Source organism: Loa loa (assembly GCF_000183805.2).
Source record: "Loa loa unplaced genomic scaffold supercont3.214, whole genome shotgun sequence".
Lineage (NCBI taxonomy): Eukaryota > Metazoa > Nematoda > Chromadorea > Rhabditida > Onchocercidae > Loa > Loa loa.
The window spans coordinates 50,201-62,028 of NW_018108394.1; the positions used below are offsets into that span (position 1 = coordinate 50,201).

At 30.5% G+C, this 11,828-nt stretch overlaps 1 protein-coding gene across 1 annotated transcript; it reads left to right on the forward strand.

Annotated features, from left to right (window-relative positions):
* Positions 1–675: 675 nt before the first annotated feature.
* Positions 676–11,284, forward strand: LOAG_08768 (hypothetical protein; the record flags this gene model as incomplete). The annotated part of the gene is made up of 27 exons (XM_003144298.2): positions 676–781; positions 1,122–1,260; positions 1,707–1,829; positions 1,968–2,066; positions 2,266–2,363; positions 2,507–2,666; positions 3,047–3,123; positions 3,273–3,402; positions 3,501–3,617; positions 4,034–4,132; positions 4,231–4,330; positions 4,403–4,488; positions 4,595–4,725; positions 4,909–5,077; positions 5,682–5,831; positions 5,940–6,071; positions 6,199–6,301; positions 6,572–6,674; positions 7,046–7,133; positions 7,552–7,665; positions 7,870–7,988; positions 8,568–8,676; positions 9,226–9,402; positions 10,127–10,273; positions 10,377–10,496; positions 10,835–10,936; positions 11,144–11,284. Exons 1-27 carry the CDS (start codon positions 705–707, stop codon positions 11,282–11,284), a joined length of 3,210 nt encoding a protein of 1,069 aa, XP_003144346.1. The 5' UTR covers positions 676–704.
* Positions 11,285–11,828: the final 544 nt, after the last annotated feature.

The window sequence follows — 11,828 nt, forward strand, 5'->3', positions numbered from 1 at the left end:
ATATATATATATATATATATATATATATATATATATATATATATATATATATATATATATATATATATGTATAATATATAATGTATATATATATACATATGTATATATGTAATATAGTATTACTTTAATATAATATAACCAAAACTAATTGTTTATAGTTTGAAATTAATTATGACGAAATTTTAACCCATTTTATTTATATTTTTTTTGTTAATACTTATAAAATTAATTGGTTCTGATTTTATTTACTTTTTTTAATAATATAATACTTCCATTGTCCACTAGTTACTTAATGTCATCCACTTTGTTAAATTGATTATCATTTTTTATCATTTTCTGCTTATCATTTCTTCCTTGGTTTTTATTATTTCTTTTTTGCTTATCTTTTTTTCTCCTTACTTATGGCTCAAAATCAAGTAAGTATTATTCTGATTATAATATCCTATTTTGGTATTTTTGTTCCTGATAATTTGTTCATATCAATTTTCTTCTTAACCTTTATTCTCATGATGGTTTTTTAGAAACAGTTCTACTCTCATTATCGATCACAGTAGTGACCTTGTAATCGTCAGGATTTTATCCATTATTTACTCATGCCAATCCTTACGTGAAACATTTCGTTTGTCCTGTTCAATGTATTTCCGTCTTTATCCATGCATTTGAATTATATTCCATTTTCAGATTAATATTTGAAATCGAACTTGATGGACGAGAATAGGAATGAGATCGAATTGCTCCGTATTGAAAACAAAGATCTGACGGCAAAGCTCGAAACATTGAAGTAATTTAATATACGTGCTATTGTTTCATTAGTAATATTTCAGTTTGATTCTTAAGATGGGATTTTATGCTTTTGTTTTTCTTTGGAAGATCATGAAAAAATAGACATGAAATAACATGATTAATTAACGTAAGCGAACATAAGTAATTCCCTATACGCAAGTCAGAATTTCATGTAGTTAAAACTTTCCCTTGTCCTGAAATTAGAATTTCAATTTTTCTAAATCCTCCCGCACTTTTGCATCTAGGTCGTGGTTTATATCAGTAAATATTCTTGATTTAAAATTTTACATTACAAACTAAATTCGCATAATTCGTTTGATAAGTTTCAAATTTTAAAGGCAGAAACGAAAAGATGATTATCCGAAACTTACGGAATATGAAAGAAATGTTGCTGAATTGGAAGCATTACGTGAATTCAAAATTAAATTAGTTGAAAGCAATTCAAAATTACAACGGCGATTGCAGGAAAAGGAAAAGGTAATGCTCTACATATTTAGGCAAGCGGTACATTACTCGAATTGTTATTATTCTTTTAAAATTAATCCCCTAAAAATCTAGCCAGGATATTTTCTTGCGGTGTGAAATGATAATAGTCAAGTAATTTTCAAGAAATACCTTAGAAATTTCAGTTTCATTTAAATCAGCGGTGAATCCAAAATTTGATACATCAGCTTGAACTGGAGTGTATAAGAAATAAGAATTGAGAAAGGAAGGATCCATTAACTAAATCCAAATTTCTGAATTTCTGTTAGTGTTATTGAAAATTTACAGGTTTTATGCTTCTTATATAATTTAATTATTTCTACTGTTTTATTACTTGCTTTACATTTGAACCCTAAATGGTAAAGAAAAGTAATTATAGGTCTTCTTATTTCTTTTTATTGAATATTTCTCGAAAAATTCAAGGTGCAAGCTTCATTTAGGAATTAGTTGAACTGACAAAAATAGATCAGGAAAAGCTTGAACGTTTATCTGAACTTGAAGAACAACTGGAAATGGCAACAATTGAGAAGGAATTGGCTGAAGAGAAGGCTGAACTTCTGGAAGTTTGTTTGCTAATGAAATAAATGTTTGTTTGCTAGTTTGAGAATTAAAGTTGACTGCAGATCTCCAATAAATGCTTGTATTCAATTGTAAATTCGTAGCGAAACTATGCTGTCTTTAAAAAAAGGTAATCCTTGAAGGCCGATATTGAAACCGAGAAGCAGCGTGTACAAGAACTGGAAATAGAATTGGACTTATCTCGAAGTGAAATTCAACTAAGAGAAAACGATATATCACAGGTTTGGTTCTTCCATCGTGAACCGTTACTGCATTTGATGAATGCTATAACGAAGTATGAGCTTATTATTCACTAACAAACTTAAATTGAATTGTTAACTAAAATTCTCGGAATTTCGTATTCTTTTGCTAGGATTCGCAGTGTTAAAAGAAAGAGGGTTGGAAAATTAAGCAAATTCAGAATGCACTGTTCGTTTCAAGGTCAGTACTCTAGAAATGGATGTTTTGTTAAAGGATGATGGAATTCAATTCAAAATGTTGGAATGTCAAAATATGAAATTACGAGAAGCAGTAGTAAGGTAGGCTTGATCGAAGTTTCGAGTTTATTTAATCAGTTCCATCGATTCGGCATTTAGCTTATGTTATGGTTATTTGAGAATTCTGGATTCTTACAGATTTTGTATATTTACTCAGACTTTATCAGGAGTATATTACTGTTTAGAATGCGCGATGCTATCGGTCAGTTAGCAGAAGATAAACGAGAATTGACTCAAAAGAATGAAACGCTGAAGAATGAATCTACTGCATTAGTGACAGTTTGTGAAAATTTGAAAAATAAACTTCAGAAAGCCGAGCGGACAATACTTATTCTAAGAGAGCGGGTTAGTAGGATGTGATTTTTTTAATTTTATGGTAATTTTCACCATGTTTTGGGTCATCTCATATATTTTGTGTGTCCTTCGGGAAATTTTGTTTATAATTTTTACGAATTGTTGCAGTTGTTTGATATAAGTGAAAGGGTAAGTGTGCATGTCGTTTTTTTTTATTTTCAGATCACTAGCAATTCGTTCTAAAATCCATTTTTTTGTTGGTTTCTTTTTTTTTTGCTTCAGCACATCGATTGTGATGTTCAGCTGACTATGCTTTTGTTTTTGTAATATTTAGGAAACTGTTGTTATCAGTGCATGGATAATTATATTCGTTTTAGGCTATGATATATTGATGTGTAAGATGTATGCTTATTGTGAAATTTGCTTTTCAGATTGATGCAACAGCGGACAGTGAGAAAATAATCGAGATTTTGACAGTCAAAAATATGGATCTGGAAAAAAAGCTAAGGTTAGCAAGCTGGAATTAGTCTCTCTGGACTTTTTTTATCAGAAAGTTATCGTTTCTCAGAATCGAAAGTTGTGCTTCGCGTACTGGTTTTGAATTCACTGATCTATTTTATTTGCTGCTAAAAAATAAAGACTCAGGAAAATTTGCAGTACCCTAGAAGAAACGGTTGAAGATTATGAGGCAATCAGATCGATGGATGAGGAAATTCTTGAAACACAAAGAGAATCTGAAAAGGAACTTAGAGAGGAATTGGATTTGACAAATAGTCGGATTAGTAATGTGAGTTATGACAATGAGTAATTTCCAGTAATTTTTTTCTAATTGCCAATTTTGAGAAACTTAAGCAATGAGTATATTTTTTGTTATTCACATTGTAGCTCTTGGTGCAAATCAAAGCATATGGTGAACAGGTGGATGAATACGAAAAAATGATCATGAAATTTCGACAGAAAATTGGTGAAATGAATGAAGAAATTCAGGGGAAGCAAGATGAAGTAAGTTCGAAGTTTCTGTAAACTTAAAATTTGCTCCAAATTCATGAAAACAAGGAGCATATGATAACTGTTCACTGAGCATATTTCAACTACACTTTAATTGCTGATCCATTACATTTGTTTCTTTTTTTTCTTCTTTTTTTCTTTTTGTATGTGTCGGAAAACATTCATCTTTTATTAATCAATATTTTCTCTTCGAGAATTACAAGATTGTTGAAACAGAATATATCTCGTTTTTTATCTCAATTAGACCAGCAAATTTTATCTTCTCTGCTCTCTTGCTAATTCAATTCTTCAAATCATATCCTATTTCCATAGATTTTTCTCATATTGTTATTGGGTTGCATGGAGTCTCGTTTATTACATTATATTTCGTTGTGCTTCGTTGTGTTTTTATAGATTATGTTGTATTTCAGATCATTAACCTGAACAAACAACTGAAAGGAGAGGAGGATAATGACGGAATATCGGCACAAAGTACACATCTTACTACAGCTACCCGAACATTTGCTGAAGTAAAATTTTTGTGTGAATTTAAGTTCTGCAGAAATTTTCTTTTGTTGAATAGTTTTCCAAATTTTGGAAATTTCTGTTGATATTGAAATAATTTCAGATTGTGGATAGAGAGGTGTGTGCTCTGGAATTGAAGTATGAAATTGAACTGTCGAATTACTTGAAAACATTTCTGCCCGATAATTTCACGAAACCAGGAGGTCAGTAGGGATTTAATTGTTTCTTTTTTATTACTTAAAACTCTTGTGATATAAATTTTCGATTTCTTTTAGGAGATGGTGATGCAGTTCTCCTGACCATCCGCTGCTCTCGCCTTTCAGCTAAAATAACTTTACTGGCAAGATTACTAAATCTTAAGGTATCACTAGATATCGCTTGTGCGTGTAGGATATCGACTTATGTAAATCTCTAGTTTATTTTTTTTTCAAATTTTGACAAAACTTTAAACTTGTACATTTTAATAGTACCCATATGCACCTGGCGGACTACGTCGTGAGCACGTTACGAAAAGTCACAAAGCGGAACAGTGGGCACACTGTGCAAAGTTTTCATTTTTCTTGAGCAGTTTCGGCTGTGCTATTCGGCAATGTGAAAGGTAAACTTTCTTATGTTTTGCTAAACGGATCTCCTTTTAGGTTCTGCTTTGAGTAACGTTGGCGCATTTAAAACTCAAAAGTATATGTGAAATTCAGGTCTTTCATCTCCAGTGCATGTCTTGACTAACAAATAATATATTCTGTTATGAGTTAAAATACAGAAAATACGAAAAGTGTTTTAGTATAGTGCATCGATGTACAGTAGAGCGACTGTCACGTATGGCACTACTACAAAATGATATTGGAAAGGAGGAAAGAATGATTGATCAGTGCATTGATTTACTTAGGAGTGATAAGTTCGATGAAAACACTTCGATCGACGGTGTTAATAAAGCAATCAATCATTTAGAGGTTCATTTCCTTCTTGCAATACTAGTCCAAAAATTAAGATAAAAAATTGATTTGAGATCTCAATTTCTGAAAAATTTAATTTTAACAATTTAGAATCATAGTTGAAAATCCTTATGCCTGTTAAAGCATCAAAATTTAAAGTGTACACAGTTTGATGGCAACAGATTCTACCATATGCCTTAGCAGGATATTGTCTCAAAAGTAGAATGACTTTGATATACATATGATAGAAGTGCCACTAAATTCAAGACAATCGGTGTTTTGTAGCGGCTCTTTCCTGTTCATTCCAATCTAATATGGAATGCAAATCTGAATGTCTGGATGATTTTTGGACCGAAATATCAGAGCTGTTGAAAAATTCATGCATTACATCTATAGATATTAAATTCTACTTACTATAATATAATATTATAATATAATATTGGTAACATCTTCTTGAAAATCCGAATGACTCTGGTTCCAGAACTTTTACTGCGAACTTTGAAGCAATATATTTTCCACTGGTAGTAGAATTGCTTGCCAAATATAGCTCAATAGTTACCCGTGTGAAAGATTTGAAACCATTCACTACAATCCATCTGTTAGGTGTGATAAAGTTTTACAGAATATACTGTCTGTTCACTTTTCTCGAGAATGGTATGATGCCAAACAATTATTCCTGGATGCCTGTATGCAACATCTCCAAGGATTATTCTGGGTGAAAATCAATGCGCAGCGTATTATCTTTACTCTTGCAAGTTTTTCTATATTTGATGTTTTCTCTTTCTCAATTAATGATCAGAAATACTGATAAGCATTAAAAGAGGACACTGCTTCATTTATTTTTAATTTTATCTTTAACTTTTATCACTCATCATTTTAGTCGTTTGCTACTGAGAATAATACTAACGAGTATATGAAATCGGTGCTGAAATGGGTGGAGAGATGTGAGCAGCTCTGTATGCGTTTAAAAAATCGTATCTCGATTGGTGAAAACTTTATATTCACTCAAGATGTTTGTTTTTGCGTTATTCTGATCTTGGTTCACGTTCTTTCCGACAAATTCTCACAGATCTTGAAATTATCAACATGTCTTTTTCGTCCATTCACTGTTTTTCCTTCGAGTTATTGGTTCGTTTCAGTTAGAAATTCAACTTACGAATTTGAATACATCGTTCAAAAATGTGGCTTCAATATTTGACAATTTATGCAGTATTACAACTATTCAGTTGAGCACCATCACAGGTCTCTGCTTAGTAGAACTTATGTAACACTTTTAGGTTTCTCTTTTTATCCATGGTCGTTATTAGTTGAATAGAAGAATGAAACTGAAAAAGGATTTGAAGTCGTTTACATCTATAGCTTTGCTGCGAATTTTGCCTTTTTTCTTTTTTTTTTTGTACTTTTGCTGCTGCAAGATTTATTTCCTTGTCGAAGAGACAGATAGTCCGCAGATTTGCAATAAATTGAATTGGAGTGAATTGATTTTGTTCATTTTTAGAAATCATATTTTAGAGGCTGAGAGTTTGGAAGAAAATTGCATTCAAGAAGCTCTTTTGTGTTCTGTGGAAAAAGTGCATGGTCCTTTAAATGGAGCTGAAGCTACAGGAGCTCTGAAGTAAGTTTGCATATAATAGTAAAAACTCTTAAAAATAAGATTAGCGTAGAAAGAACCAACATGTTATAAAACCAATTACTACAACTTCTACAACTTTACATGGTGGAATCTACAACTTCTACAACTTTACATGGTAGAATGAGACAATGCTAATTGCAAAAGTCGAGGTAAAATCCGTAAAATTCATTAATTAATACGAAAAATAAGGGGGAGAAGAACGTGGAGGTCAAAGTTGGCGTATAAAAAAAATGGAAGTAAAATGTTTATTAAGAGTAAAAGTGATTCAAAGAAAAAAAATGAAATGAAAGTGAATCTATAAATGGAAGAATAAAATTTTAAGATTTGAACACTAATCAGTTTTAAAATTTCAGTGAATATATGAGACTCGTACCAAATATTATCACTGATTTGATTGAAAACTTTGATAACGTGAAACTACTCAACAATCCGGTAGATAAGGTTTGTTTATGTCAAGACTTAATCTTTTTTCAATTGTGGAAAATGAATTGCCTAATTAAAATTAATAGATCAACTCTTTGCGTTATTTATGGGTTTCTTGCTCTCTGAAATATTGATTTGATCAAATCATTGCGTGCTTCATGCTTTCCAGTGCTAGAATTACAGGATGGTAATAGTCCTGGAAACTTTCTTACCCTCCCCTGACTTTGCTACTTTGACTTTCAACTTTTCTATTTCTCTTTATATATTGTTTTGAAAAAAACATTTGAGTTTGCAGTCCAAGTACACAGAAAATTTCAGTGTCAGTTTTAACAGAAAAATTTTGATTATTGGAAATGGCTAGTAAACTTTTATTGTGTAACGAAAGTTACTTGTAGTCTTTTTCATCTCCACTTATGGAACGAGCAAATGTTCGAAGACAAGATGCTTTGGAAACGGAGAAACTTCGTTGGAATTTGGAAAAAAGGAAAATGAAATAACGGAATTGAAAATCAATCTTCGAGCCAAGCTTGATGATATTAGTAATTACAAGGTATATTCAACTTTCCTAAAAGGTCGTACTGTTTCCCTCTAGAGGCTATGTTAACGTACTAATCCTATTTCTTATCATGCGAATAGGCTAAGGTATCTAACTGATTTAATTGAATTTAATTCATGTACTCCAGTATCCCAGAATGAAATAAAGTGAATAAAGTTTTACCTTTATTGTGTTTGCTTATATATATTATTCTTTCAGGTACGTTTGGAAATGGCTGAAAGTAAAATAGAATCGATGGGAAAAATTGATGAAACTGAGATGCAGAAATTGCATTTACAAAATGAAGATTTACGTGACCAGTTGAAGAAAGCAAAAATGTAAGTTTCTAGGTTATGAAGATTTTATAATGAAGGAATCTACATAAATCAAATGGATTCGCTAAATCGATGAAATGGCCGACAGATTTTTTGGAATATGGTCATAAAGAGAAGTTCAGATTTATCCATTACGAATAAGTGATCGGATCATGGTTGGGCACGAATAGCTAACCTCTAGATTACAAAGTAGATGTATGTATGCCTTCATATTTTTTGACACTAAGAAATACATAGTTATACTGTAAAAGGTGAATAGAGATTTGGTAGGGAACTGTATCTCTGTTATACTTCGATTCTGTTTCGTTCTAATTTTCTTTATTATTTCTCTTTGCTTCTATTTTCGTATACCTGACAATCACTTTACTAACCCATGCTTCGAAACCGAATTGGAGTTACATGTGTCAACAAAATTTTGTAATTTTACAATTGATTTCATATTGTATATGATATGCTATAAGTGCGTTTCAGTTAATCAGTAGTCTTTGGTAAAGTTCAAATATTATCTTTTAATGAAATAACTCTTTTTTTCACTCATTTAATCTTGCTCTTTTCACTTTTCTACTTTTCTCTTTGTTGCAGAGAATACGAAGATACGTTGGAAACTTTGCAGCATGAAATTGATGTTTGTGAAAAAGAAAATTGTGAATTACGAAACCGTGCCAGAACTATCAGTAAAAAAGTATTAAGTGTATGTATTATATTCACTAAACTTCATCCAATGTTTTAGAAGAGTTTTCTTCCATGCCCTTCTCTCTTGCTTATAGCTGCTTACATTTACTAATTTTACATCATGTTTGTCACTTGGAAAGTCGCATGCAATGATTGTGCAATCGATTTTACTCTGCCTTAACTATATTCTTGTCAAAAAAAATAAGAAATTTACCGATTGTCCATAATTAAGCAGATCTAAAAATGATTTTGTGATTTAGTGGAGAAATCCTTTGTAAGTCGTCTCATCTTATGTTTTGATCCAAACTATTAGATTGTGGTTTTCTTTTTATCAGTTAATAGAGTTATCTTTTAACAGTTGACTGTTCTTTATGATAAGGATATGATTAAAGTAACAAATAACTCTGTAAAGTGCTTGAACAGAAGGGAGAACGAAAATTTTAATATACGTAATGTGAAATATATTAGGGATTGAGATAATAGTGGTATTTTAAAATAAAAACTTCTGTAAAATTATATTACTGTATAATTATAATGCAAAAATTATGAAATTGAGTCCTTTTTTAAGCAACTACAAACCTTGAATTTGGCGATGAATCATCCGAAAATGCAAGGATCAGTCACACCAAACGATTCTAGTCCATCTACTCCTGAACAAACTAACGAATTGGCTTGTCTGGAAAATGAACTTAAAGAAGCAAAAGTAGCATTAGCATGGGCTTGTCAACATATTCGACAATTAAAGGTATTATAAAGTTGTTTTCCTTTTGTTTACCATTCAGTCATTTGTAAATTATGAAATATGCAACGGTGCGAAGAAGTTTGACAGAATGATTTGTGATATTTTTCCTTGTTTTTTTTTTTCAGTTCTTGTTTGGTAAAAATTTAGAAATACAAATTCAATCAAAATGTATAACACAGACAATCTATTGATATTCGTGAAAGGAAACTGATTGCAACGGCTCTATTAAAACTCTCTTACCTGCCATGATCTAGATCAAATAATCTTATCCTTGATATATAATATGTTGACAGTATAATTGAGATAGTGTAGCAGTTTAAATCACTAAATGAATTAAATGACTAACGGTTTAACATTTGATGTGTCATCTTCTTTTCGGAGAAGTTGGATGAGTAATCATGTGTATTTCCTGTAGTTGAAATAACAGTAGATGAAAGTTGATTGACTTTTTGACCATTTGACTATTTTCCATTAACAATTTTAATTTTAAAGTTAAGCAATAATTTATATCATTTTATTTAAGCAGTTACATCTATGGATGATGAAGAATGATCATATTTGGAATGCAGAGTTTATTTCATATTGCATTATGCTATTTTCAACTATAAATTGGATAATCAATAAAATAATTACGGGTAAAGAAGTGGAAATCAGTAGAGTAACTGTAAAAAAAAAGGTGGATTTCCTATGATAATCAGTTATTCGCTTAAAAATTCGCTACTTTAAGGCAAATGAAAGGATGCAAATGTTGAATATGATGGATCCAGTAATAATTCCATCAGATATAAGTGGCCAGTTAACATTACAATCAGTGCAAGTTTCGAAGAAAGACGAATTGGATAAATTATATAGAAGAGCAGAAAATATTTTAACTGTTAGTTTTATTTAAGAAAAATAAATAAATTACCGTTATTTAATATGAATGGTGGAAATTTTTTCGAGTAGTGGGAAGTTTAAATTGTTATATGAGTTTTTAGGATTCACGATTTTATCAAATTCCATATGTTGCTGATATATCACAGTCGAAATCAAAGCGAGATCTGGAGAAAAGGAAGCATCTTGGAAATATTGCCCATATAAATCAACGGATTGCCGACGTAGGTATTTTGAATTCTGAACCTGATTATTTTTTGTTGAACTACTCTAATTCTTTTAATGTAAAGGCGCGATATATTCTTTCAACATAAATAATGCTATGTTTCTCAATCTTGTAATCATTCATTTTCATTGGTATTCATACATCGTGTATTTTGAAGTTAGTGATAGTAATTTCAAGCATTTATCATTTATCATTTACGAGAGTTCTTTAAAAGCTAGTTTTTTTTCCCTTTTTTTTAGTTGACGAAAGTGCATTTTGAATTTTCTAAACTAACAAATATATCACATCTGCATTTATTTTAGCTGGTATATAAAAATGTTCTGTTTTTGTTTACAGCTAAGAATTGACATACATCGATTCTGTACCAGATATTATCAAGGCGGAGGATGGCCGTCACTTTTTGAGAACATTGAAAGTATTACGTCAAATAATCGAAAGGTAGCACGTTTTTAGTTTATGAATGAACTTTTATGACTTTTTGAGAAATAAATGCAAAAAATTTGGAATTTCTTTTTCCTTGATTTCAAAAATGTTTCTTCCTGGTGTTGATTGATGGCCTTATTGGATAATATCTTTTTCTTGAATAGTATTATTTTATCGTAGCATTGTGTGAATAGTTCAAATTTTTAAAATCTTTTGTTATAGAAAGAAGAAAGAAACACTGAAATTGATCGACATAAAGGCGTGCACTCTCTAGCTTACAAAGATGCATTCCAGTCACTGTTTGGTAATTTAAAAACGGAGCAAAAGAGAACTGAATCAATGGAAATTCTTGTATCTGTTTAAGAATTTACTTTAAAATAGTGGTCATTTAAGAAGATGAAATTTTCCAAATAATTCCATTTGTAACTTTATGAAACATACCATATTATAACTTTGTGAAATTTAACATTTTACATAAATAAGACATTTAGATTGTATAACTCTGCAAAATTTAACATGGCTATATATGTAAAACATTTAAATTAGAATTAAGAATGGGATTACTTACAGTCATATATATTTGTATTTAATCCTTGATTTCCGTTTCATGTATGCATTTCTTACATGCATGATAGCTTTCAAAGCTAACTTTTATTTGTATTCAGTATTCTGTTGTCGGATTTTGATCTCTCTCTGTCTATATGTTTCATTTAATTTTTGTCCAAGTATTAGATCACAATGAGAAAGGGTAATTCATAGCTCTGAATGCTTTAATTTAATGGCAAAATTTTTGAGTATCTGGATATTTCAAAAACTTCTTTCTTAAATTTCTTATTTTTGCTTCGAATTTTGCAAGATCTATATATATATATATATATATATATATATATATATATATATATATATA